Genomic DNA, 27,522 nt, shown 5'->3' with positions numbered 1-27,522 from the left:
GAGACCCTTCCCTACAGGGGCTCCTCGTCTGCAGGTGTCCCCCGTAACGTGGGGGATGTCCCTGTCCCGAGAGTCCCCGCTCCGAGCGCCCGGACAGAGCCCCGACCAGCTCAGCGCACATGTGGCTGGGCTGTCCTCTCCTGTCCCGTCCCGTCCCGTCCCCTCCCCTCCCCTCCTCCGGCCGGCCCACACGCACACCCAGCCCTCCTTCTCCACCTCCTCCTCCTCCCACTTCCTCCGCACAACGCGGGCTGCCGGCCGAGGAGGGGCAGCGGCCCCCCCGTTCCCCCCGTCCGCGCCGAGCCCCCCACCCGTGCCCGTAGCGATGCGCCGAGGGAGGCACCGCGCCGCAGCCGCAGGTGAGTGCGGGGCCGGAGGAGCCCCGCAGGAGCCGCGATGGAGCGGAGGGATGCGGGGGCAGCGGGGCGGGGGGACCCCCAGCCAGCCCCGTGCTTGCCTTGGGGCTCCCTCGGCGGGTGAAACACTCGAGCAGGAGGGGATCCCTGCACGCCTTCCTCGGGATCATCTGCTTCTCGTTGGGCCATGCAAGGAAAAACGGGTTGCAGGCTCCGGATCCCGGGATTTTACCCATTTATGGACACTTTGGATCATGCGGCTGAATCGCAGCGTGAGTGAGCTCAAGCTCCTGCGAGGGGTTTATTTTGGTGGTCGCCGGAGTGTTGCCCACACGAAAGCGGTGGCCGTGGGTGTGCGGAGGGGACAGAAGGACCGACACGGTCACGGCCACCCATCCCTGCCACATCCGTACCTCGTGTCCTGGCAAGGGCCTGCGAGCACCGGGGGGGGTCCCAGCCGTGACCGTGGCCAACCTTGGATGTGACATCGGAGGGTGGGAATGGGATCGATGCGTTTTGGGGGGGGTTCAATCCCGCGAGTAGAAGGGGACGCAGTCACTGAGCCCTTCTGGTGACTGCTCAATGCTCCGTAAAGTTGTCTGGTTTTGTTGGTTTTTTTTTTAATAAAAGTGAATATTCCTGGGGGGGTTTCAGCCTAATTCGCAGATAGGCCGTGGCTTGGTGCATGCATTCCATAGGGATACTGCCTTAAAAAGCAGCTGGCTTGGTCCACGGGAAGGCTCCGGCTGGGCTTTTGCCCGCCCGGGAGACGCTCGGCAGCTGCAAAGTTTGTGGGAAAGGGGCAAGATATGGAATGAGGGAGCTGGGACTGCTGAGGCCTCTTGTTTGTTCCCGCAAATGACCGAAGCTGGGGGGAGCGGTGCCGGTGAGCTCACCCGAACCCGCCGGAGATGGGAAAGGTGACCTCCTCGGCAGGATCCCAAAGTCCCCGAGATTGTGAAACCAGGATTGCAGCCGGCCGGGAATCCGCCTCCTTACCGGTGGAGAAGTCCCTTGGTTTCGGGGAGACCCCGGGAACTCCCCCCGTGCCACAGCACCTCGGGGGGCTGGGGATGCTGGATGCCAGCGGGTTTAGGAGATTTCATTTCTCGATTCCTGCGGGTTGGCCGGGAGTTGGCGGCTGTTTTCGGCATCACGTGGCGATGGAGGAGGCGGGAGACTGCGGTGGGAGGCTCCCGCTCCGGGCATCGCATCCCGGGGAGGAAATTCCGGGGAGCCTGCGTGCCGCGCCTGGCTGCCCCGCTGATAACAGACACGGGCGCGCTCTTCGGAGCTGTCAGAGCAAAAAGACATCTCGGAGGTGTTCCGGGCAGCCTTGGCAGGCCAAGGAGTCCTGCGGAGGGGACATGGGAGCCCTGCTGTGCCCTTTGGACACCCGAAACGCGGCAGATGAGGCTTTCTGAGGCCCGCGGGAGCTTATCAGCGAGGTTTCGCTGGTGGCTGCACGTGTTCCTCTGCATTTGGTTTTACTTTTACTCCCTCCCGGCCAAACGGCCCCGTGTGGGAAAAAAACGCTGAGAAGAAGGAAGGGGGAAAAAATGAAAAGAACGTAAAAAAAAAGAGGAATAACGGGTTGTGTTTATTCCACCCGCTGCTTTTCCCAGCTGTGGAGTTTCGGAATTACCGGCTGCATGTGTTGGGGTTCTCCCAGGCGTCTCCCCCAGCTCTGATTCCCGCGTGTCCCTCTCGTCCCCCGCTGGCTGCAAGAGGGATAGTCCCAGAGGGAAAAAGCTGATGGTGACAGCAAAAGCAGAGCTGTTTTGCTGGGGTGGCGCAGGTGTGGGGATGGCACCGGCCGGACAAAGTCCCAGTGGGCTTCATGGAAAGAGGGAGCCCATGGGTGCCGTCACCCTAATTTGGTTAATGAGCTCAACGCTGTCAGACAGTGCATGTGCCTGGCTCCGGCCGCTGCTGGGGGATGACTCGTCCTGCTCTGCATCCCTCCAGCAAGAATTGAAGTCGGAGCTGGGTGAAGCAGGGCGATTGCATCGTGCCCGGTGGCGTCACCCGATCCCGCGGTGACAGCAGGGCCGGTGTCACAATATCCCCACGCTGGGGAGTTGTGGATCCCCGGGGCTTCGGGGAAAGGGGAAGAAGCAGCGGGGAAACGTCGGGACTCAGGAGATCCTGGATTTCTGTCACAGCCGAGAAGGGATCCCATGCCTGCATCCCCCTCCCTTGCAGCATCTCGCAGGGAGATGGATTAAAACACCACCCTCCCAAGAGATCCCTTTTGGAAGGAAAATAACCCAGTGTGGGGTTTTCTTCAAGCTTTCTTCGGTTTGAAGGGAGCTGTTTTCCCTGGATCTAAGTGCTGGCAAATTTAATTGGTACTGCATGTCTTGGCAATGACCCCAAGGACTTATCCTGAGGATAAAGCTGTTGGAAATTATGTGGGGGAGCTTCTTCCAAGGGTGCAAGCAGTAAGGGAAGCACCGAGCCTCCCATGAGGGCTTCCACAGGATTCCAGGGAAGCAGTGTCCTTCCTGGGAAGCGATAAATTATTGAAGGTTGCATGAGAAACCCACCGGCAAGGCTCAGTGGGGGGTGCAGCCTCAGTTGTGCTGTTTTGGGGTGAGCTGGGGCTGGGGAGAGGCAGCTCGTGCTCCGGTCCCCTCCCGGCAGAGCTGCAGCACCACCACCGGCTCACTCCCTTATCTCTCCCCACAAGTCTCCCCCATATCTGCTCTGTTTCCCCTGCTGTTGATGTGGCTTTTATCTTATCTCCACGTGCTCTTCCTCCATTTCCTCCTTGGCTGCTCTGCTAGCGCTGCCGCAAAAGGAAAAAGAAAACCAACATGGAGGAGATCTTACTGCAGGGAGTCCGTCCCTGGCCTGGGGGTTGCTGGGCTGTGCTGGGAGACACTGGGTAACACTTGGCCACGCTGGGAGCGTCCTGAGTGATGCTCTGGTGTGTCCTGGGGCTGCTTGGGTGATGTACAGGACGCTCAGGTGATGCTGAGGGGATACTGGTTGATGGTGCAGCGGTGCTCTCCAGGCCCAGGTGATGCTCAGGTGTCTCAGTGGGATGCTCAGGAGATGCTGGGTGAGGCCAGCTGATATTGAGAGAAAACTCAGGATTCTCAGGGATGCAGGACTGTGCTGGGACAGGCTGCCAGCTCCACCTGCTGGCACCCACCACCTGTCACTGCGGGCCAGCAGTCACCCCACAGCAGCCCCAAACCAGAAGGCACCCTAAGGGAGCGGGTGAGCTGCTGCCTTGGGGCAAAAACCTCAAATTACTTTAAAAGGTGAAGCCGGGGATGTGAGTTTTGGGCACTCTCTGTGTCTGCTGGCTCCTCACCTGAGCTGACCCAGCTTTGCTCCCTGCTGCCTGCAACAGACGCTCATGAAGGCTTTGGAACCAAAGCAGACAGAGCTTTCTAGGGCTTTTCCAAGGAGACACATGGAGGAATGCTCAGCCAGCCTCCCAGGACTCCCTCCACTGGCGGGGAAGATTGGATCCTGTGGAAAGGGGAGATCCCTACACAATTAAGGCCCTCACGACTGGCCACGCTGTAGGAAGTGTACAAAAGACTGTGTGTCTCCAATTAATGCCCACACAATTATCGGACCTGCAGTGGCATTCCCCTGTGGAAATGGAGGCCGTTCTGCAGAGATTCCCCGTCTTGATCAGAGGCCTGCCTGATTCACTACAAATTCATGCTAAGATTATCAGTTTATTTTTAGTTGTTTTGTTTGTGTTTTCATCAAAAGTAACTCGCTGGAAGGCTAAATTTTAGTCAAACAATTTTTATATATTGTTAGCTTGATTTTTGCTAAGTTTATTTTGTCTTTTCACTGGGAAAAAATTATGTGGGAAAAGCGTTTTATCTTACGGAAGTATAATTTTATCTCAGCCAAACTCGGCCTGGGAGTTAGTACAAGGATTTATGTGTATTTAAAACAAAAAAAGGTGTGTACTAACCTTCTGTGTTCTGCCTCGGAAGGCTTTAAATTTATGATGACCGGGCTAAGTTTTTCAGAGATATTAACAGGAGAACTGAGTAATCTGGGCAAAGTAATAGAAAACGTCACATGACCTTCTGTGCCATTATATGTAAATCGCCAGCATCGGAGAAGATTTGGAGCGAGCAGCAGGAGCTGATGGAATGTTTGAGTCACGGGGGCGGTGGTTAATGACTCGAACAATCGGCCGCTCGCAGCAGCTGCCCAGGTGCACACCTATCGGAGGGTACCGCTGTCTGTTGGACCAGATAAGGGAAGAGGCTGATAAGAGACAGATCTGCCAAGTGGCATAATGCTTTTTGATCCTGCCGCCTACACGAGTGGTCAGCTGTGAAAACTCCCGCTTCCCAGGACACTCACAGTTGGCCTGGCCTCTGATGGCCTGTTAATTGGCCTCTCAACTACACTGACGTGTCTTAAAAGGTGTCACAGGCAAACAAAGAACTCCGAGGTGTCCCGTGATCCACAGCATTACATCATCCAGTGTAAAATTCCCTGCCCCAGGGGAGGTACCTGGGCGTTCCCACCGAGCCGGGGTGTATATTAACCCATGGAACTTGGTGTTTCCTGGGCTTCCCTCACCCCAAAGAGATCAACGCAGCTGCCATCACGGTGGAATTGCAACAAGCCACTCGCGTTGGAAGATCCACGGGTGGTGGGCTCTCTCTACTCTTACCCTTTCCTTCCCTTTCTTTTCCTTAGGCATTTTTGGAAGTGCTATTTTTATGCTTTTATATTGCTGTATTACACTAGATAATAACCAAAACGGCTCTGCTGAAGCCAAATTGCTCTGGAACAAACCGTATATATATATATATATATATATATTTATAAACACCGGTTATTCAGCATTGCTTTGCTCTAATCAACCCCAAGGGTCCCTCAACAAGAACCTGGTTACCCTCACGTTACAGGGTGGGTTGTAACACTGTCACCCTGTGCCACCGCGGGCTGCTGGCTGTGGGGATTTGCTTTGCTCATGGCTTGTTCTCTCTCTTACCCAGGAAGGCCAGCTCACCTCTCCCGTGGGGACATCGGCAGCAGCATATAAATGGCCTCAAAACGGTACTTGCAGCCTGCGGACCCTGTGATTTTCAACAAGCTACCTCATCTGGAGCCCGCTGCCAGCTTCCTGCCCAGCAAAATCCCAGGCAGATCCAGCTCCGTGCCCCACCCTGGCTCTGAAAACCAATTCAGCTACAAGGGCTCCTACTTTGCCTGCCCGCTGCAGAGCCCCGAGGGTCCCGAGCAGCCCCCGGCTCACTGGAGCCCCGCACCCACCTACCTGCACCACGGCCCCGGTGCCATGAGCCAGCCCGTGCCGGCCGAGGGGCCATTGCTGGGCTTCCTGCTGCACTCGTCAGAGAGCCTGGGTGCCAGGCTGCAGCCCCCAGATGCCCTGAAGAGCAAGGACAGCCTGAACCAGGAGCAGCTGATAGCCAGGAAGAAGCTGGACAGCCCAAGGTGCCCCTTGCCGGTGAAGAAGCCGGTGCTGGTGAACAAGGCAGCCCCGCTGGCAATCCCCAAGCCAGTGTACGGAGCCCCCGCCTCCTTCCTGGCTCCCAGGGTGGCTCTGCTACTGGGGACACGAGCGGACAGCCTGCAGCAGCGACCAGGGGAGGCAAACTGGGCTTTGCCCCCCACCACCCACCCTCTCCACCCCGGCGAGCCCCACAAGAGGGGTCCCTGCTCTGACCACAGCCTCCCGCCGCTGCCCTCCAGCCTGGCGCTGCCTTCCAAGGAGCAGCTGGGCTCCCCCGTTGCCTTACCCCCCTACTATGCCACCTTTGATAAGTACGGGCCACCTCCCGGCACCCCGTTCCTGGAAGCAAGATGTCCCACTCCCCAGAGCCAGAAGGTGGTGCCGGAGGTCTCCAGCCTCAGCCCAGACCCCTGGCCCAAGCTCCAGCCACCTGAGGCCAGCCCAGTGAACCGGGAGAGGTCGGCAGTGTGCTACCCGCCCTCGCCCTACCCACTGTCACCCCGCAGAGCTGGCCCGCTCAGCCACCCGCCAGCTCCCACCGCGGGGGAGCCCAGTGCCCTGCCTGGCTTTGGCTATGTGGGAAGCAGGGAGCTCTTTCCCAGCACCTACCTCAAGGCCCAAGCCCCAAGGAGTTACTTTGCCAGCCCCTTGGACCCCTACGTGCCGAGGACAGCGGGTGCCAGGCTGGGGGCAGTGCTGAGGGATGCTGAGCCACCAAGGGATGCCGAGCTGCTCAGGAGCACCGGGTACCCAGGTTTTGCCGTCAGCCCGGGCGATGCATCCGTGTTCCGCGCCTCCTTTCCCGGCGCAGAGCCAGGGTGTGAGCAGCACAGGGCGGACAGTCCGCAGTGGCGAGTGGCATCGAGGCACAGCAGCGCTTTCCAACCTGTCTGCACCTCAGAGAAGCTTCCTGGGGGCTCCGCTAGGCTCGCTGAGACATTTCCCAAGAGAGAAGGGAGCTGGGAGAAACCCAGGCAAGGGGAGGAGGAGCCCCTGTACCCAGGGAGGAGGAGCAGCAGCCCGGCCCCTCAGGACACCCCCCGTGTGGGACCAGGCAAAGGAAATGCCTGCAAGATCAAGGATCCAGCCAAGGAGCTCATCCGCCCTTCTCCGTCCATGACCCCCACAAAGGGGCTGGAAGACCAGAGGGACACCAAGGCTTTTTCATCCTCTCCACCGATGCCAGTGATCCACAATGTCTTCAGCCTGGCACCTTACCAGGAGTACCTGGAGAGAGCCAAGGGCTCAGACCCCGTCCTCTTCTGCAGGAAGCATCTGTGGGAGGACTCCCCGTCCCAAAACACGGCTGGCAGCCAGGAGCCTGCTGCCCGCAGAGACATCTCGGTGGTGTCCAGCAGTGATGCAGTGCAGAGCCAAGGGGAGAGCTGTTACAGGAGTGTCCCTAAAAAGCCAAAGCCTGTGCCCCAAGAGCTGGAGTCTCAGGAGGGCAGCCCTGACGGGATGGGCACTGAAGAGCTTCCCTCTGAGGACATGGTGCTGGACCTTAGCTTGAAGAAAGAGCTGGTGGAAGCTGGGGAGACCCAGAGACCCACTGGCTGTGCAGAGAGGACACTGGACCGAGAGGATAAGGAGGAGGAGAAAGAGGCCGAAGGGGGGAAGGTGGGGTTGGGAGAGGGTGCGCAGCCCCGGCTGCCTGAGGTGGACTCTGGGGAAAGGAGCAGCTTTCAGAGCTCAGCCACCTTCATGTTCCAAAAATACAAGCTCCCGCCCTCCCTCCTGCCCAGCAGCGAGCCCCCTCGGCAGGATGGCAGCCCCCACCCCCCCCAGCCCAGCCCTCCCAGCAGCACCCCCACGCCGACTCACCCAGCCTCCTCCCCAGCCAGCAGCCCCCTGGTCCCACCGCCTGGCCCCCAGCCCAGCACCATCGTAGGCCCAAACCCTCCCCAGACCCTTCTTCCCACAGCCCCCTCCACCCTGGGGGAGGAGAAGGTCTCAGTGGTCAGGCAGGTTGGTGGTGTCCCCGCACAGACCCCCTCGGGGCAGTACTTCACCACCCTGCACACCTGCCTCTGTGACACGATCTCAGGCTCAGTGTCCCGCTCCTCCCCGGAGCTCCTGCAGCAGTGGCTGAAGAAGGCTGAGCCGGCAGAAGAGCTGGGAGAGATGCCCAAATCCTGGCCCAAGCCCAAAAATGGCTCCAAGGTTCCCAATCCTCAGAAGCCCACCAACGGCAAGGAGATCTGGCTGGCTTTCCAGGACGTGGCCGTGCTCCTCGCCAACCTGCTGTCCCAGCTGGAGGCCTTCATGTTCGCTTGCCCTTTCCCCCACGTTGTCCGGGCGGGAGCCATCTTCATCCCCATCCATGTGGTGAAGGAGAAGCTCTTCCCAAAGCTCCCCGGGAGCTTCGTGGACCAAGTGCTGCAGAAACACAAGGTGGAGCTGCGTCCCACCACCCTCTCGGAGGAGAAGCACCTGAGGGACCTGGAGCTGAAGAGCTGCACCTCCCGCATGCTGAAGCTCCTGGCACTCAAGCAGCTTCCCGAAATCTACCCCGACCTGCTCAACCTCCACTGGCACAACTCCATCCAGCAGCAGCTCGGTAGGTAGCCAGGCATCTCCTGTGGGTGTGTCCCTCGGGCTGTCCTAGAGAGACTCCAGCTGCACCTGCCTTCCAGGCGCTGCTGTTCTTGGGGAGCATCCAAAGGTGCCTCAGCATCTGTGGCCTACCAAGGGTTCTGCCTGGCTTTTCCTCTGTGGGTTGTGGAGGGGGAAACTTTGAGCTGGGAGGGAGAAAACTCATCCTGGGGGTATCAGGGAGGTTTCAGTCACCTCCAGGCCACCTCTGCCCATCCAAGGGCACTGTGTCAGACCCACCACCAATGGCTGTCCTGTCCAGCTGGTGACTTCACTGCTCTGTCCACACAACCTTTTGTTGCTGCTCAGGGTCATTATCAGCACCTTTATTTCTTCTAGGTTCAAGCTCACAGACTGGCCAGCACCCTTCCAAGTAGGTAACTCCTCTTCCATGTGGGTTTATAGGAGTTCATGGGATTTATATGTCATTTGTGGAGGTGTATGTGTGTGGGTTTCATGTGGTGGTGAGCAGCTTGAGCTGGGTGGGGAGGCTCCACTGCCTGGGCCAGGCTGGGGCAGGGAATATTCGGGACATGGAGGTGTGCCCTCCCTAACCACTCCTTCCTCTCGCAGGTAGCCCTGGCGTGGAGGCACTGAAAGCTGGTGGCAAAGCGACAGCCACAGATAGATCAAGAAAAAGGAGGCACTGAGGAACGTGCCAGGGACAATGACTGGAATGGGAAGGTCCCTCGTCCCAGAGCCATGGATGCCGAGACCACCAGCAGCCCTGCAGGCAGATGCTCGGCTCCCACCAGCATCAGGGATCCTCCAGGATGCTGATACCTTGCCAGGGGCCCTCTGAGGATGCTGCTCAGGGTGGAGAACAGCTCAGTGGTGCTCCAGGGACACACTCGGATGCTGGTGGGTTATCCGGGCCCACGGGGATGGGCTCGAGCCCCTCACAGCAGCTGGAGCTGCTTTTCTTTGAATGGATTGTCTTTTGGTGCATCTCTCACCTCCATCTGTGACTGCCCTGGTGAGCTGTGAGGGAATGGCTGGAGTTCCAGTGGAGCTGGAGCAAGAGGAGCATGGAAATGGCCACAGCACCGTCCACAGCCTTGGAGAAAGAGGACTGCAGGGATGACATCCCACCTCCTCTGTCCTCTAAATCCCCTCTCCTGCTTTATCCACGCCATTCCCAATAAACGTCCCCTTCCTCTGGGATTTTCACCTTTAAAGTGTTACAAAGACCTGGCACAACATCAAGGGCAAGGGAATTGTGACTTCCATAGTCCCAGGACTAAGGGTTTTTTTTTGTTTAAAATGAAGACATTTTACAAATGTTATGGATTTACCTTTATAAGGAGCTGCTGCCTTCAGGTCATGTGTTTTGGGTTGTTTTTTTTTGCAATACAGTAATTTATACCTGTCTTTTTATTTAAACTAAAAGGCTGCAAAAAAGATTTAAAGACTCTTAGAGAAAAGAAAACCAAATCACTTGACATCCCAGATCCTGTCCCAAAGGAGAACATGGGAGATGCACATTTAGGGATTGCCTTGATGGAGACTAAAGAGGCAGGGAGGGGAGTGATGCTGCCAGACCTTGGAAAGAGGAGGGATCCTTTCCATCCCAAAGGGTTATGGGCATCCCAGGAGGGATGTGGGCATCCCAAGACTAATGGACATCCCCTCACCCTGGGGGGCTGCAGCAGGGTACACAGCAGAGGCCTTAAAAACTCATCGCTCAGGTGGTCTTCCAGCTGCTGCAGAGCACGGAGGAACAAAACAAGGATTATTAGGATTTTTAAAAATTTCACTACAGGGAATATTTATTTTAAACTAAGAAAACAGCGGGAGGCTGGGGGGGGGAAGCAAAAAAATGACCCTACCCACACTGTACTTATTTTAGCCAAAAGGTGTGCTTGCCACTCGGGGGTTTCTGTGGGTACCTTCCTGGTTTTCCATGGGGATGGAGTGGCTGTGGGTGGGACGCGTAAGGGGGATGCTGCTGTTCTCCTCGCTCCCCCTCAGCCCTCCATGTCTGTGCACAGGGATTCGGAAAGCAGTGTTTGTTAATAATACTGTTGGTTTTGTATGCATATAAGGTTCCAGGGAAGAAAGTTCCTTCCCTTTATTTAATTTTTTTGTAAGAACATGAAGAGTTGCCTCATCTGGTTAAAAGAGTTCAGCTTGTTTCCAGACATGCCCTGCTTCTGTGTCTGCTTCCCAGGGTGGGCACAATGGGACCTTCCTGGGCTTGGAGGGTCCCCAAATCCCCCACCCGATGCACTTGCCTGCCTCTCCCTGCACCAAGGCACAAGTGCTGCGCCCAGCCCCTCTGTCCCATCATCAGAGGCTGGATCTGGTGTCCAGGGTGCCATCGCAGGAGCACATTCCAGTCTCCACAAACCCCTGGATGACAGCCTGGGAAGAGGGCACTGGTCTGAGCATCAGAAGCTGGGCAGGAGAGTGTGGAGTGCTCAGGGATGCACTCTGGGCTGATCCAGTGGGGAACCCTGAGACACCCTCCTCCTTGAGAGCCTCCATCAGGCACAGAATGTGCCTGATCCCAAAGGCCAAGTACTCCACTCCACGTGTTTCAGCCCCAGTTAGTGGAGCCCAGCAGGTGAACAGCACTGCCACAACGCCCTCCTCACAAACAGGGTGTTTTGGGGAGCATCAGCAGGGCTTGGGGATCATCCTGCCTGGAGGAGCAGGCACACCCCCTCCTGCTGCCAAGGGCTCAATGAGGAGCAGAGGGAAGCTGAAACCCCTCCAGCTTCCCCTGGGGGAGTGCAAATGAGTTTGTGTTAATTGGGAGCAGCTGGAATGGAGCCACATCCCACCCCCAGAAACCAGATAAAAGCCAGGGCTTGGGTAGGCCTTGCTGCTCTCTTCTCCTGGGGTGCTGCCAGGTAAGGGGTGCTGGTGGGTTGGTGAGCCTGGCCCTCCTTGGGGAGGTTACTGGTAACAGGGTGGGTGTTTGGGGCAGGGAATAAGATAATGTCTTGAGCCCGGGGCTGGTTACAACCCTGTGCTGCTCTGGGAGCTTCCCAGGAGATGCTGAGGCTTGGCACAGGCTTTTCTGAGCCAGGAGGCTGCTGGAGAGAAGAGAGGTGTTCTAAGAAGGAGCTCTGGGGATGGGCCAGTCACGGGTGTGCTGTGGTGGGGAGCTGGAGGGACCTACCCTAAACCCCCTGCTGTCCCTCTCCACAGCTCAGCTCTCCCAAGATGAGCCGAGGGGTTGGACCACCAGACCCCCTGGACACTGCTGCCCTGCAGCCAGAAATGATGCTCTGTGGTGAGAGGGAAGTGGCTGTGGGCACAGCTCTATGCCCTGCTGCCCGTGTGGCTGTCCCTGCCAGCAGGCTGTGGTGCAGAGCCTTCCTGGTGCTGGCCGTGTGTGTGTGTGCTACTGCTGTCCCCTATGGCCTTGGCACTCTGGCTGCTGTCTCCTGGGGTCCCCTGGGCTCATCAGCCTCCCAGCAAGGGATAGGTGACAGTCTGGTGACAGCATGTGGGGGCCTCCTCACCTCAGGTTGCTTCCCAGGGTTCCAAGGAGATGTGACCCATGGGACAGGTGCTGGGGGATGGAGCCTGGGGACACGGACTGTGGCCACACAGACATCTCGGACCTCCCTGCAGCGGCAGCCTGGCTCTAGGGACAGGGAAGGGCTCAGGTTGGGCACAGCAGCGGCTGTGATGCTGTCCCCCACACAGTGGCTTGGCAAAAGGATGCCTGTTACCTCAACTCGGCTCTTCCAGACTGAGGGTGTCCCCAGTCCTGGCTCCTGGCATCCCCTTGCTCTGGGAGGCCTCCGTGGAGCAGGACCAGGCTTACGCGACGCCACGCAGATGTCAGCAGTGACTTCAGCTGGTGGCCTGGGGCAGCCAGCGGGCACAGCAGAGCCCCAGAGCCCGCAGAGGGAGTCTGAGGGCACCTCCAGAGCTCGGAGTGAGCCAGCTGCTGGGGTCCCTGCCACCTCCCAGGTATGGCTGCACCCTCCTTCCTTCCCCACAGCTGCCCCTGGCCCCTCTGCAGAGGTGCAGGTGGCACCCAACCAGCTGCTGCCACTCCAAGGGGCTGCTGGGGGGGCTCAGGTCCCACCCGATGTCCCAGCATGGACACTGATGGATGCTCACTCCTGGAGCCCCAGCACAGCAGAGCAGGTGGTGGCCTCTGCTCTGCCAACGCAAGGGACACCCGGCTCGGCCGACCCTGGCACAACGTGGGTGCCCCCTGCCCTGACACCTGAGGGGCTCTGGGGCACTGCCAGCACCGTCCTGCCTGGGAAAACGGCTCTGTTGGTGGATGCTGCGTTAGCCCATGTTCCAGGAAACGGGTCTGGACTCCTGGATGCAGTCCTGGCATCACTTCCTACCAGTGCCACGGCTCCTGGTGTCCACGATCAGCAAGTGCTGGCTTCCTTCCTTCCCCCAGTGGAGTCTGGGGGTTCTGCTGTTGCCTCGGGGATGCAGAGTGACCTGCCTTCTCCCCTGGCACAGCCGATGTCCACCGAAGCCACCCCAGCTCAGACCAGGCCCCCCAGCCCTGCGGGTCCCGCCGTGACAGGAATGAGCTCCACAGCCACTGGTGTCATCCCAGAGCTTGGGCAGGTGTTTGTGATGGAAGAGTCCAGGCACAGCAAGCCCAGGACAGCATCACTGAGACCCACTCCTTCTCCAGGAGGACCTCCAGGGCCCACCCCTGCCAGCCCAGCCTCTGTGCCTCCCCCCTGCTCCACAAACCCGGCTCTGGAGCTTGGCTCTGAGCCTGGGCACCACACTGCCACCACCAGCGGGACATCTCCATCCTGCCTGCCGACTTCTCCTGGAGCTGGGCATGCAGCCAGCTCCCTGCTCAGCTCCCAGACCCTGGCTGTGCCCACAGGAGTGACCCTCGATGCCTACATCATGTCCAGAGGCTCCATCACTTCCCAGCACTCCTCCACAGCCATGGAGCATCTCCCTGCCGCCACCAGAGAGGCCTTCAGCCCAGCTGAGGTGGTGATGAAGGGCAAACCTGGCTGCACAGGGACGAAACCCCCTGCATCCCACCCCTCCAGCCTCCCTTTTCCCACACAGCCTGTGCATGTGCTGCCCTTGCAGTTCCGTCTGCTGGGCATCGCTTACACCCCGGCTCTGGGCAGCAGGAATTCGGATGGCTACCGGAAACTGGAGGGAGACGTGAGACTGATGGTGGGTGCTGGAGGTGGTTGGGGCGGATGCTGGCACTTTGGGGTGCAGGGTGGTGCCAGGCCCTGCTGGGGTGAGAAGCCTGTGTGCTGCATCAGCCCTTGGTTGGTTTATTGCCCACCTGAGCATGGTGGAGGTGGATAAATCCCTGGCACTGCTCCACTGGCACTTGGTTTGAGGTGGGACTGGACTCCCCTCACCTCAGGCAGCCAACAGGGCCATGGCACACCGTGTTGTTGCTGGGGTATTCCGTCCCGAGAGTATGGGTGGCTGCTCTAGGTATCCCAGCTCATCCACGGGCATTCCCAGAGGGAATATATACCCCACTCCCTGGGGTACCAGCATGCCCTCTCCTGTGCAGACTGAGTTGACTCCCCTCTATTCATTGCCCATCTGCTGGTGCATTTCCCCTTCACATGGGGGAGCTTGGAAAACCTTCTCAGTTACCAGGTGTTTCTTCCTTCCTTCCAGCTAAACCAGATGCTGTCCAGCTACGAGACCTTCCTGCAGGCAAATGTCCTTGAGTTCATGTGAGTGTGCAGCTGATGGGGAGGGGTGGTTTGGCTTGGAGGGAAGGGTTTGCCCAGGAAAACGCTCCAGGCAGGTCATTGTGAGGGGCAGTGCTCCCTCCCTGGCATCATCATCCCGAGGGATCCCTGTCTGAATTTCTGGATAAATGTACCTGGGAAAGAAAAAGCAGGTGTGCTGCCCACTGTCTCCTCTCCCTCCCAGGAATGGCTCAGTGGTGGTGCGAGGGGAGGCTCTATTCTGGGGGGATGCTCCTGCTCCCACCAACTCCCACCTCATCCGGACAGTAGTCACAGAGGCAAGCAAGGGAAGGAGCATCTTCAGCTGGCAGCTGGAGCCCCAGTCTGTCCAGTCTGGTGGTAAGTCCTGAAGGCCTTCCCACAGCAGGGCTGCTGCTGCCAAGTGCCCTCCTTGTGCCTCTATCAAAGCCAAAACCTGTGCAGTTTGGATTCCAGGATTTTCCTTCTCTTAACATCCCTTCTCCTGACCTGTGTAAAGCCATTTTAAGGACGTTAAGGGTGGTGGAGGGCACATCTGAAGCAGTGGGACCTGTGTGGGCCAGTGCTTCTGTTTAACACCCTGCCTTCCCCTCTTTGCCCCAGCTCTCCTGCGCTGGGAAATGGTACATCCCGACCCCTTCCCACATCCAAAGGAATTCCTCCTCACTCAGCTGCCCTCCTGGTTTCTGCTTTTGGTGTGTGGCTGTGGATGAGCTCAAGGCTGAACAGTATCTCCCAAGGAAGGTGGAGGAACAGGTGTGAGCATAACTCTTCCAAACTCCCTTAGGCTTCAGCCTGGACAACCTGGACCCGGAGAAGCTGTCCCTCTCCTTCACTGGCTCCCAGCTTGGGATGAGCAGGATGGATCCTCTGGAGAGGCTGGTCAGTGAGGTATGCCAAGCCTTGGGGGCTCTTCTGAAGGGTGATGCTGGGGGAGTGGGCACAGGCTGCCTGGGTGGTGGGATAACCTGTGCTAAACAGGGGAAGGTGTGAACTGTGTTCTTCTCTCTACCCAGGTAACTTCATCTGTCAGTCCCCTCTACCACGTGAGGAACTTCACCATCTCCCAGCTCAGGTATGGGATGCAGCTACTCCTCTGCCAACATCTTAATTAAATTACCTTCACTATCTCTTGTGCCCTCTGCAGCTCATTAGCAGTGCTGCAAGGATGGAGAGGATGGAAAAAGCTGGCAGGGGATGTGCAGCTGGAACAAACTAACTGAGCACCTTCTGTGGGCTCTCAGGGGAAAAACACCGGTAAAGGTGCTTGAGCTGGGTCCCAGCCCTCCTGCCTTGCTCAGGGCTCTTCTCTCCCCTCAGGAACCTCGATGGGAACATGGAGATCACTGGAGACCTCTACCTAGACACGGTTGTCCATGCTGATGTTACAGAGGTTCTGGAAGCCCTGACTACACTGTCAGCCCTTCCCCTGGACCTGACCTCCCTCTCGGTGGAGGGTAAGGACAGTCCCTGTGTGTGGTGTGGTCAGGGTTGCTGCCAAATCTGCACACCCAGCACTGTTTCTTGTTCCTTTAGGGTCCAAGCTTGGTCTGCACGTGTACCCCCTCTCCTTCCTCGTCACCAATAGACAGTTCAGCCAGAAGCTTCAGGATCCACTCTCTGTAGAGCACGAGAATCTCTCCAGGGACCTTGAGGATGCGGTAGGAACGGGGCTGGTGGGAAGAGGGGATTAAGGTCCTCCCAGCGGGGTGAGAAGAAGAGCTGTGGGAGGAAGAGGGGCTGCTTTGGGGTGTCCAAGCACCCCCAAAAGCTGGTGGGGAGCTGAGCACAACCTTTCTTCCAGGTGGCGAGAGCCCTGAGGGATTACCCAACCTTCTTGAAAGCGTTGATAAAAGAATTCATGTGAGTGGGAGCGGGGGGTCTGCTGGGGCAGGGGTGTACAGGGGCATGGAGGTCTCCCCTCAGATGTCAGCCAACAGGTCATGGCTGACAGGTGCAGATTTTTGGCTACAGAAGGATTTGTGGAGGAAGCTGAGGTCAAGCATTAGTCCATTGTATCAGTGGTGACTTGCTGGACCTCCAGGGTCCCTGAGTGCAGGGCTCTCTTCCAATTGAGCAGAACCCTCTGGGAGGCTGGGTGTGCCCACCCCACTGTGGGGTCATGGGGGGACTGGCAGCTGCTGGAGCTCTTTCCAACCCTTTCTGCAGGCCTGGCTCCTTGATCTGCCATGGGAACATGATATTCCATCACCCTGCTCCAACCAGCATGGAAGTTTTGAGGACACTTGTGCACTCGGTTGGGCCAAACCAGGCTTTGGCTGACTCTGACATCCATGTGGATCCATACTCTCTTTCTGTGGGAGGTAAGCTCCCCTCTGGGACACGAGTACATGAGCTCCACAGGCCCCATGCAAGCGCTGTGAGCAGAGTAGATCCACAGCTGACCACATCCTGATCCTTTGTGTGAAGAGAGGGTGAGATATCTTGGCTGGTGAGGTGACCAGAAAGTAAAATCTGAGTAAGAGTTGTGCCCTTTCCCTCTGTATAACCTGAGGGATTGGGGTTGGAGACCTGCTGCTGCAGGCTGGTGTAGGATGGGAGGATAGGGCATGAAGGGTGTGGAACAGATGTTTTTGTATCCTATATATTTGTCCTGGAGCAGAGTGGGTGGCTGGCACCCCGTGGGGCAGAGCCCCTGGTTGCTCCAGGCTCTAAGCTCTGTGCTCTGCTCCAGAGGACACCCTGGAGCCTCCCTCGCCCCAGCCGGGCTTCCCAGCCTATGGAGTGGCCATCATGGTCATAGGTGGCCTCTGCATCATCACTGCGCCCATCGTGCTCGTGGTAAGGGTGAATTCTGTCTGCTGGTGTGGACAAGCAGCCCTGACCCCTTGTGTGGGGTGAGCTGAGGGACCCTGTGGGGCCAGGCAGGCCTACAGTCCCTGTGCTTTCCTCCCCAGTGCCTGGGGACCAAGAGGCTGGGCTGGCAGAATGGAAGAGCCCTTTGGGACAGAAGAGACCCTGAAGCGGGGATCCAGACCCTGGAAATGGATAACCAGGGGTTCTGGACAGAGGTGAGTGGCCTTTGCATCCCTTGGGTTATTTTCTGTGCCTGGGAGCTGATGTTGCTGTAGGTCATGGGTTCTTCTGTTACCTGGTGCTGATCTCTGGGGTTGGAGAAAACTGTGGGGAGCTGGAGGAAAGGGACCCTCATTCCTGCCTTTGCTAGAGGTGTTTACAGTGGCCTCTTCCCTCTCGCCTGCAGGACCCTGAGGATGGTCACATGCAGTGGCAAAGCACTTCTGCCTGAGGAGAGAAGCAGCAGCTGGGGGGAGCTTGGAGAGGGGCTGTAAGGGGGAAGGAGATGCTGAGAAGCTTTCCCACATCATGGAGCAGCAGCTGCCAGGTGCTCCCTGAGCAGAATGCAGACTCAGGTGTGTAAAGGAATAATTTTGTATCTTAAATAAACTGTTTATAGACCGTCAAACCCAGTTGGGAAGCATCTGTGTTTGCTGCTGGGGGGGTGGTGTTGAGCCCTTCTGCCTGGGTGGGCAACTTTGCCCTGGGCTCCCAGTACCACCACAGCCACCTTCTGCTGGTCTAACTGGTGCCAGGGACCTGGCCTTGGTCCTCTCCAGCTCTGGGATGGATAACAAGACCCTAGTGCTAGGGAGTTAAAAAAGCGAGAATGTGCAGGTCAGCCCTACAGTCACATTTCCAGCCCCAGAGTGCTTTCCGTTCCAGCACAGTGGCTTTTATTTCAGATCCTGGAGTGTTTATTCTAGCCCCGACCCTGCCCCACAGGCTTTATCTCAGCTCCAGTCCTACAGCACTGATTGCAGCTCCTGCGGTGGACGTTCAGCACCCCGGCGTCTTTATTGCAGATCCTCAGCCCCAGGGTCTTTATTTTGCCTCTCCACAGCCGCAACTTTTACTTCACCTCCAGCCCCGAGGTCTGTATTTCAGGCAAGCCCTGAGGGGTTTTAGGGCTTAGCATCGTGTCCCCCCAGCCTTTATAAACACCTCTATCAGATCCCAACCTTATAGTCGCTATCCCAGTTCTACAGTGCTTCCAGTTCCAGTCTCATAAAGCTTCACTTCATTCCAGTTCTGCCTCTCCCCACTGCGGCTCGGTGAAGCTGCTCAGGCATCAGAACAAGATCATTTTTTCAGGTCGAGGTCCGTGAAGCTTCAGCCCCAGCTCTGAACTCCACACTCCCTGCGCCTGTGGGGCTGAGACTGCGCTGGCACGGCCCGCCAATATCGGCCCGCCTTTCCCCGCGCTGTCCGGTCACAGCCGCCCTTCCAGTCCGGGCGCGGTCCCGCCAAGCTCAGACCGCTCAATCGCGGCTCGGCCCCTCAGCCCGGCCCCGCTCCCCCGTTCGCCTGAGGCGCCGCTCCCGCCGCCGCCGCCGCCGCTTTGGGAGCCGGCGGAGCCGTGGCCCCGCTGCTGCAGCCTCAGCAGGTGTTGTTGGGGCCCGGGAAGGGCGGGCGGGAGTTCTCCCCCGGAAAAGGGGAGACGGCGGCGAGCGGGCGGGCTCGGCCCCCGGAGCGGCGGCGGCGGCGGGAGCGGGGCCTGAGGGGACAGCGGGGGGGGCGCGGAGCCGCGCGTGGCGGGAACGGGCGGGCTGGGATTGGCGGGGCCGGCGCTGCCTCGGGCTGGGATTGGCTGGGCTGGCCCGGCCTGGGGCATAAATAGCGTGCGCAGGCGGGGGCGGGCGTCAGTTCGGCGGTGCGGCTGCGAGTGGCGAGGGGAGCTGCGGAGGCGCGATCCGAGGAGCGGAGCTGCGCCAGGACGGGCCCCCTGCGGCTGCCGGTCCGGGGAGCGCCGGTGAGCACGGACGGGCGCGTCCGCCTGGGCCGGGGTCTGGGGGCAGCGGTGCCGGCCGTGCCCAGTTCTTTCTGCTGCGTCCTGCGGAGCTCGGGCAGCCGGAGGCCGGTGCGGGGCCTGGAGCGGCGCAGGGGGAACCGGCTGCTGCTACCGGTGGCCGGGGAGAAGCCCTTCCGTGGTTTTTGGGTTTGAAGTAACGTTACAAATGTCGGGAATAAAATTGTTTTACTCTACTTTTTACTGTTTTATTCTGTTTTTGTTTGAAATGATTAATGATTTTGTTATTTATTGCATTACTTTGTTTTTCTACTTGTGTTGTATTAGGGTTTTAATTTGCTTTTTTAGTAGATTTGTGATGTTAATTCAGTAAAGGTTGTGGGGCTGGGGCTGAAACAGCAGTTGTAAAGCCCCCGGGTGTGGAATAAGGACCTTGGGACTAGAGTCAGGCTCAAACCAATGCGGAGCAATGGAAGTGCTGGGGCCGGAGCTGGATAAGGCCCGCGGGAGAAGGGGAGGGGGCTGCAGCTCAGGGGCTGCAGGAGATGCCTGGGCGTTTGCCAGGCCCTGCCCGGTGGTACCAAGCAGAGGCTGAGGGTGAAGGGGTTTGGGGGCTCTAAGGGCTCCAGGGCCCGGGATGGGGAACCAGGGGCCCAGTGGCCATTCCCAGCCCCTGGTGCTGCCCGGGGGAGGTGAGGGGGCCCTTGGGCAAGTGCTGGGGTGAGGCGCCAGGGAGGGGGGAAGGTACGTGTTGGGGTTCAGGCCTCATGTGTCCCCAAAGTTGGGATCCCATTGGGGTGGGTGGGAGAGTTCCTAGAGACGTTGAAGTAGTGCTAAGAGTAACTGATTTGTGACCTTATCAACAGCCCCGGGCTGCAGTGAGAAGCTCATAGCTGAAGGCAGTGGGAAGCTGAGGAGCTGGAGCTGAGGCAGCAGAGCAGGAGGACACTGAAATATGGTAGGGCAGGGGGTGAAACCCCTGTGGGGCTGGGATAGGGAGTGTGGAACTGTAGCTGGAGTAAGGATTGTTAGGCTGGGGCAGGAATATGGGTTCAACAGCTGAGCTGAAACCACACAGAGCTAGAGCCAAAATGCAGATCCTGTCCTGAGAACCAGGAGCTGCTTTAAGTAGTGCTGCAGGGAAGATGTGGAGCCGGAAGCGAAACAGGAGAGCTGGCAGTGAAATAAAGCTTGTGGGACTGAAGCTGAAATCACTGGGGCTGGAAAGGGATGGCAGTGCTGGAGCTGGAATCACTGTTCCAAGGGGACACAGGCTGTAGATCTGGGAAGTGACCATAGGATGGGACACAAACCAATGGGCTGGAACTGGAATAAAGATTGCCAGGCTGGGGTTGGAATGTGGACTCTAGAGCTGGGTCAAAGGGAGGATCCTGCTGTATGAACCTGGAGCAGCTTCACCTGGTGGTGTTGGAGAGACGCAGATCTTGCAGCTGGAAGAGCAGAGGTGGCAGTGAAATAAAGCTTGTGGGTCTGGAGCTGAAATCACTGGGGCTGGGAAGGGGACTGCAAAGGGGATAGACGCTGTAGGACTGAAACAGGACTGTAGGATTGTTGTGAGGACATCAGTGTGGGGCCGTGATATTGCTGGTGGGGCTGGGATTGTGACTGAAAACGGAACAGAATCAGTAGAGCTGAGCAGGGGGACTGTAAGATTGCGCCTGAAATGCCGCTGGTGCTGGGATATTGACAGGGTCTGTAATAGGCACGGCAGGGCTGGAATCACTGTGGGGCTGTGATATTCACTGTGGGGCTGGGATTGTGAGTAAGAATGGAAAAGAAGCTGTAGAGGCGGGTTAGAGCCTGTGGGATTGGAGCTGAAATCAGTGTGGGGCTGTGATATTGCTGGTGGGGCTGGGATTGGAGCAGCATCTGTTGAGCTGACAAAGGGTGTGTGGGATAGGGGCTGAAATGATGGTCGGGCTGGCACAGTGAGTGGGGCTGCGTTAGAGCCGGTGGAGCTGGAGCTAAAATCACTGCAGGGCTGGGATATGGACTGGGATGGTGACTTTAGGATTGGAGCTGAAATCTCTGTGGGTCTGTGATATTCACTATGGGGCTGGCTACTGTGACTGGAAATGGACAGGAAACTGTAGAGCTGCCAAAGGTTCTGTGGGATTGGAGCTGAAATCACGGTTGAGCTGGGATGTTGCCTTTTGACAGGGTCTGTAATAGGCACGGCAGGGCTGAAGCTGAAATCGCTGTGATATTCACTGTGAGGCTGGGATTGTGAGTAAGAATGGGAAAGAAGCTGTAGAGGCGGGTTAGAGCCTGTGGGATTGGAGCTGGAATCACGGTTGAGCTGGGATATTGCCTGTGGATCTGAGCGCCAATCCCAGCCCGCCCGTTCCCGCCACGCGCGGCTCCGCGCCCCCCCGCTGTCCCCTCAGGCCCCGCTCCCGCCGCCGCCGCCGCTCCGGGGGCCGAGCCCGCCCGCTCGCCGCCGTCTCCCCTTTTCCGGGGGAGAACTCCCGCCCGCCCTTCCCGGGCCCCAACAACACCTGCCGAGGCTGCAGCAGCGGGGCCACGGCTCCGCCGGCTCCCAAAGCGGCGGCGGCGGCGGCGGCGGGAGCGGCGCCTCAGGCGAACGGGGGAGCGGGGCCGGGCTGAGGGGCCGGGCCGCGATTGAGCGGTCTGAGCTTGGCGGGACCGCGCCCGGACTGGAAGGGCGGCTGTGACCGGACAGCGCGGGGAAAGGCGGGCCGATATTGGCGGCGCTGGGAACCTGTGAGGCCGCGGCCCATCGGAGGGCGAGGCGCCCAGTCGGGCGGATCCCGGGGCGCTTGAAGGGTCTGCCGTCGCCCGCGGTCCGGAGACCGCCGTCCGCTCCCCCGACCCTCTCTCGTGCCCCGGTCCTTGCCGAAGGTCCCCGCAGAGCCCCTACCGAAGCGCCCCATCGGCACTCGGGGCAGGGGGCGGAGAGGGGCGTAGCCGGCAGCCCGCCTGGAGTAGTTCCGGGTCGGAAAGGCGGACTCTGGGGTAGCACCGCGGAGCGGGGAGCGGCGGCGACATGGTGGGGAAGGGGATCGGCGGCGGGGAGCGGGGAGGGCTCGCAGAACCCGCGGCGGACTCTGATCGCCTCTTTCCCGCAGCGGTTCCGCTTCTGCGGGGACTTGGACTGCCCCGACTGGGTGCTGGCCGAGATCAGCACCCTGGCCAAAATAGTTAAGTGCCCGTGCCCCCCGCGTCCCCCTGCCCGCCCCCCGCCTGCTCTGGGCCCCCTGCTCATCCTCCTTCTGCCCCGCAGTCCTCGGTGAAGCTGAAGCTGATCTGCGCCCAGGTGCTGCGGGACCTGCTGGGGGAGGCCATCGAGGTAAGTGTGGGGCTACCGCAGTGGAGGCCAAGTGTTTCAACACTACAATGGCATAATCAGCAACCTTAATTAATCTTGTGTTCTTCATGCAAGCCTCAGCGTTAAGAATGCTACCGGCCCTTAGTAGTAATAATAATATGCATAGTAAGTGTTACTAGTTAATATTTAGGTAAGAATTGTTAGTGTTAACACTGGTAGTGAACGTGTTACTTGGTGTTTACTGTGTTGCTCTGCTTTCCCACAGTATGACAAAATCCTGAAGCTGACCTCAGATGCAAAGTTAGGTGAGCACTGCTGTCCTTACCAGGATCCCCCGATGCAGCCATGCTCCAGGGATGGCTAGCGATCTGCCTGGGGATGCCTTTCCAAGGTGACAGTGTTCACCCTCCCTCCCATCTGCAGAGTCGGGGGATGTGAAGGCAACCATTGCTGTCCTTGGCTTCATCCTCTCCAGTGCAGCCAAGCACAATGTAGACAGTGAGTCTCTGTCAAGTGAGCTGCAGCAGCTGGGGCTGCCCAAAGGTAGGGGAAACCCTTGGGGTGGCACCGTGAGCCAGACCTGGTGGGATGTTTGTGACAGTTCCCAGTCCTGCCCTCTTCACATCCAGATGGAGGGCAGGCTGGCTGCTGTGCTGTCCTCCATCACCTCCCTTCTGTGCCATCAATCCCTGGGGGCTCCTCAGGTGCTTTAGTGGGGTTTGGCAGCTGCAGGTCTGGTGTGAGCAGAGGGGTTCTTCTCTTGTCTCCCCTCACAAGCAGAGCATGCCAGTGGGTTGTGCCGTTCCTATGAGGAGAAGCAGAGCACCCTCCAGGACAGGCTCAGGGCCTGCAGCCTGCGATGTGAGTGGGGTGTTGTGTCTTAATAGGGGTGTGGGGGTCAGCATCACCCTGCCGGAGTGAGCAGGGGTGCTGACACCATCCCACTACCCACCCTAGTGAGCCAGCTGGGCTCAGTGCGCTGGCGGGTGGATTACACCCTCAGCTCCAGCGAGCTGCAGGAGGTCAACGAGCCCGTGGTGCACCTGACCTTCAACGTGTGGGATAGAGAGTGTGAGAAGATGACAGCCATCCCTGTGACGCTCTCGGCCAACAAGTTCCGGGTGCTGCTGGCAGGTGAGGCACCAGGAGGGGTGGCAGAAGGAACCTCCATGGGGGATTCTGCAGGAGGAGATGCTGTGGGAGGCATGCTGGGAAGGGGATGCTGAAAGGGATGCTGCAATACCAGCAGCTCCCCCACATCTCTGTCCTCTCTCTGCAGAGCTGAAGCAGGCCCAGACCCTGATGAACACCCTTCTTTGAGGAGCCAGAAAAGGGCCATGGCAGGAGGTTGCGACAGTGAGTTGGGGGCCCACACTGGTGCTCCCGGCTGGGGAGGAGGACGTTTCCCTGCCCTCTGGGTTTCCGGGGGTCCTCGGGGCAGCTCCAATAAAGTCGCGGTGACAAAGCTGAGCCGTGTCCCGCTGTACGCCGGCGTTGTGCGACGTTTCCCCGCGCCGGGGCCGCCTCGGCAGGACAGCCACCTCCGGTATCACGGCGCTGCCAATGGGAGCGCGCACCGCCCGCCGCGCAGCCAATGGGAGCGCGCACCGCCCGCCGCGCAGCCAATGGGAGCGCGCACCGCCCGCCGCGCAGCCAATGGGAGCGCGCACCGCCCGCCGCGCAGCCAATGGGAGCGCGCACCGCCCGCCGCGCAGCCAATGGGAGCGCGCACCTCCCGCCGCGCAGCCAATGGGGGCGGGCCGTGGCTGCAGGCGGCGGCGAGCTGGGGCTGCGCTGTGCAGTCGCGGCCATGCCCGAGTGCCCGGAGCTGCACCTGGCCGGGCGCTTCATCAACGGGGCGTGCGGAGCGCTGGTGTTCGCGGGCGGCGTGGAACGCTCGGCGGTGGGCCGCGGCCCGGAGGTGCCCTTCCGCAGCGAGGCGTACCGCATCTCGGCCATTGCCCGGGGCAAGGAGCTGCGGCTGACGCTGAGCGCGCTGGACCCCGCCGGTGCCATCCCCCCGCAGGACCTCGTGTTTCGCTTCGGCATGTCGGGGTCGTTCCGGCTGTGCCCCGCCGCCGAGCTGCCCCGCCATGCCCACCTCCGCTTCCTCACCCGCGAGAGCCCCCCGCGCGCCCTCTGCTTCGTCGACCCCCGGCGCTTCGGGTCTTGGCGCCTGGGGGACGCCTGGCAGCCGGAGCGCGGGCCCTGCGTCGTCTCCGAGTACCAGGCTTTCAGGTGAGCGTCCTGAGGAATGCCCCCTGCTTGGTTTTGGCTGCTTTTCCTGCACGGACATGTCCAGGTGACTCTTCATGCCCCGTGCTCTCTTGCAGGGGGAATGTGCTGAAGAACCTGGATGACAGGGCTTTTGACAAGCCCATCTGTGAGGTCCTCTTAAACCAGAAGTATTTCAATGGAATTGGGAATTACCTGCGTGCTGAGATCCTTTACAGGTAAGGTGGATTGAGCACCACCTGCCATGGAGGTTTAGTCTCTAAGAGTTTGCTGGAGCTTGAAAGCTCCTTGGCTAAGCCAGCTGTACCTCCTCACCTGGTAGACACGGGAAGTGCCAGAACCGACGCTTCAGGCTTGTGTGTAACTCTCTCAGGTTGAAGATCCCTCCCTTTGAAAAAGCTCGGACTGTGCTGGAGGCCCTGAAGGATCAGGAGCAGGAGAGGAGGAAGAAGGTGGGGAATACCAGGTGCTTTCACAGGCTCAGAAAGCAGCAGGTTTCCAGACAGATGCCATAAGCAGGGGTTTGGTTGCCTGTGGCCCTTCATGATGACCTCTGCCAGTCCTCTGCCCTAAGGAAGTCTGCAAGTGTTTTTTGGGTGGGTGAAGAGGAAGAGGTGAGGGAAACAAACACCTTGCAAGCTTAAAATCTCCAAGGGGAAGGCTGCAGTAAAGCCCAAGGCTGATCTTGTGGCCTCAGGGGAGAGGAGGCAGCTGTTGTAAAGAAGCCTGAAAACAAACTACGTGACCTGCTGCTGGTGTTTGTGTGTGTTAGCCCTCTTTCATGTCTGTGTAGCTGAGTTGGAAGCCTACTGTGTGGTGAACTCAGGGCTGTCATGCGTGGAGAGTGTGGCAGCTCATCCTCTGGAGGGCAAGAGATGGGGAAGAAGATGAGAGGAGAGAACCTGAGGAGGCAGAGGTAGCTGGCAGGTGACTTCTCTGCCCTTCTCCATCCCTGCAGGATCCTTCCCTGACACTGAGCAAGAAGGTGAAGCTGAAGCAAGAGAACCCAGATCTCTTGGAGCTGTGCCACACCGTGCCCATGGAGGTCATCATGGCAGGTGAGAGGACAGGACAGGCAGCTGGGGGATGGGGCTGGCAGGGAGGCTGGGGCTTTGCTTTCTCAGCATCAGAAGGTTTGGGGCAAACCAAATGGTGATCATGGCTTCTGCTCTGATTCTGTCTGCCTTTCCCTGTCTCCCCTCCCAGAGAAGCAGCTCTTGGACCCTGAGCACTCGGATAACTATGCTGCCTTCAAGAACTGGCTGCAGTGTTACCTGGTGCCTGGCATGAGCTCCCTGCGTGATCGCAGTGGCAGGACCATATGGTTCCAGGTAGGAGCCTGGGGCTGCTGTCAGGAGCTGGAGGTCCCCAAACCACTCCTCCAAGGGGACACTGGCCTGTTTTCTGCTTGCTGAGACTCCCATTACACTGTGTGGCTGGGGTGTCTCCCTCTCCATCAAGCTGCTGGGCATGGAGATGACAAGGACCTCCTGTGTGGTGGGCAGCCAGGTGACAGATGGTGAGCAGTCTGGAGCAGATGGAGGGAATGGTGGGGTTGGGGTGGTCTGGAAGCCCTGTTCTTCCCTCCTGTGCCCTGTGTTTGGGGCCTTGAAGGTACAGGAAATGATGGCAGAGTCCTCAAGGCACAGGGCCGGCAGAGCAAGCTCAACTCCCCTGCCTTCCCAGGGAAACGTGGCTGTTTCCCTATCACTGCAGTGGCTGCAGGATGGAGAAGGGGCAGGGATTCTGCTGCTGCTGCCTGCAGAATGACTGCACCCCAGTCAATGCTCTGTCCCTTCCTTACAGGGAGAGCCTGGCCCGATGGCTCCCAAAGGTGAGTCTCCTCTCCCCTTCCTGTGGGACTCACTCTTGCTCGGGGAGGGCTGGAGACAGGGAAACCCTCTTCTTGCTGTGCAGCACGAGGGCACAGGCACTCAGAGAGCAAAAAGCCATTCTCTCTGGGATGCTGACAGGCCTGTGACAGTTGTTGGTACCAGGGGACAGAACCCATTTGTCCCCAAGGCTTCCTACCAGCATCCCAACCTGCCTGGGTGCAACTGTTGGATGGTTTTTCATCCTGCAGTTCCTCACATCACCCAGGACAGTATCCCTGCAAGGTCCCTCTGCCATGGCCTGTCCCTTGGGGTGCAGGCTCTGCCCCACCCTCTCCTCACCCCACCTAACCTGGGCACATCCTCTCATGCAGGGCAGAGACCCCGCAAGACACCCCACAAGAAGAGCCCTCAGCTGAAGGCAGACCCTGAGGCATCGACCCCCAAGGTGAGCAGCTTTGTGGCTCTGTCTGGCTGTCCTGTTCCCTGGGCCTTGCTCAGGCTGCTCATGAATTCATGGTGATGATCCTACACGGAGTTTCTCATCTTGGTGCTCCAAGGACCCTTCTGCTGCTAAGCTCCGCCTCTGATGCCCACCCAGGTCACCCCACATGCCTTGAAAAAGCACCGCAGGGCTGCAGTGAACCCCCTGAAGTCAGAGGAGAAGGAGGAAGAGAAGGAAGGGGAGGCTGACAAGCCAAGGAAGGGACGTGCTTGCAGGAGGAGGAAAGCGACCGCTGCTCCAGCCTTGCCTGAGCCTGAGGTGCCTCTGAGTGTCAGAAGAAGCCGCCGGATATCTGCCCAGAGGGGCAAAGGTGAGACTGGCAGCCCCTGTAGCTTTGGTGCAGAGATGGGGGCTGTGGGAGAGCTCCCTTGTGGCAAGGGGACTGAGGGGTGCCAAAAGGCAGGAGAGGAACCCATGGGGCAGAACCAGATACCCCCCTGCCCTCTGACTCCTCATTTCCCTCTCCCTTCTCCAGGTGCAGCCCCTGCTGTGTGAGTGTCACCCACTGCCACCTCCTGAGGGGCATTTAAGGGGCCAAGAGGAGCTCAGGGAGGGCCTGGCCACAGACCCGGGTTAGTGCTAGGGAAAATGGAGCTAGTCTGTACCTGTGCTCACACTTGCTGCTGTTGCTTCCTGCCAGTGTGGGAGGGAGAAGCTGAGCTTGGTGATGGGGCTTTTTCCTGCTGTCCACAGGCATTTGAGGGGAAGAAGGGCCAGGACCACATGTTGTGCTGGACTCTGACTCCTCCCTCACCCTCCTCCTTTTC

General features: G+C 59.0%; 3 protein-coding genes across 3 annotated transcripts; all 3 read left to right on the top strand.

Annotated features, from left to right (window-relative positions):
* Nucleotides 1-5,397: 5,397 nt before the first annotated feature.
* LOC309578031 (uncharacterized protein C15orf39 homolog) lies at nucleotides 5,398-8,801 on the top strand (the record flags this gene model as incomplete). Its single annotated transcript, XM_082290359.1, has 2 exons — nucleotides 5,398-8,389; nucleotides 8,764-8,801. 2 exons carry the CDS (start codon nucleotides 5,398-5,400, stop codon nucleotides 8,799-8,801), a joined length of 3,030 nt encoding a protein of 1,009 aa, XP_082146485.1.
* A 12,929-nt stretch (nucleotides 8,802-21,730) lies between these two features.
* Nucleotides 21,731-23,694, top strand: COMMD4 (COMM domain containing 4). The gene is made up of 8 exons (XM_082290478.1): nucleotides 21,731-21,904; nucleotides 21,984-22,055; nucleotides 22,139-22,204; nucleotides 22,449-22,488; nucleotides 22,607-22,726; nucleotides 22,964-23,044; nucleotides 23,141-23,317; nucleotides 23,463-23,694. Exons 1-8 carry the CDS (start codon nucleotides 21,902-21,904, stop codon nucleotides 23,501-23,503), a joined length of 600 nt encoding a protein of 199 aa, XP_082146604.1. The 5' UTR covers nucleotides 21,731-21,901; the 3' UTR covers nucleotides 23,504-23,694.
* Nucleotides 23,695-23,993: 299 nt separating this feature from the next.
* On the top strand, nucleotides 23,994-27,499 carry NEIL1 (nei like DNA glycosylase 1; the record flags this gene model as incomplete). The annotated part of the gene is made up of 9 exons (XM_082290541.1): nucleotides 23,994-24,421; nucleotides 24,517-24,636; nucleotides 24,792-24,870; nucleotides 25,377-25,476; nucleotides 25,625-25,749; nucleotides 26,225-26,252; nucleotides 26,625-26,698; nucleotides 26,852-27,065; nucleotides 27,231-27,499. 9 exons carry the CDS (start codon nucleotides 23,994-23,996, stop codon nucleotides 27,248-27,250), a joined length of 1,188 nt encoding a protein of 395 aa, XP_082146667.1. The 3' UTR covers nucleotides 27,251-27,499.
* Between the last annotated feature and the right edge of the window lie 23 nt (nucleotides 27,500-27,522).

Source organism: Coloeus monedula (genome assembly GCF_965178545.1).
Source record: "Coloeus monedula genome assembly, chromosome: 14".
Classification (NCBI taxonomy): Eukaryota; Metazoa; Chordata; class Aves; order Passeriformes; family Corvidae; genus Coloeus; species Coloeus monedula.
Note: the sequence above shows the minus strand (reverse complement) of the source record. Positions and strands in the feature narration are given on the sequence as shown.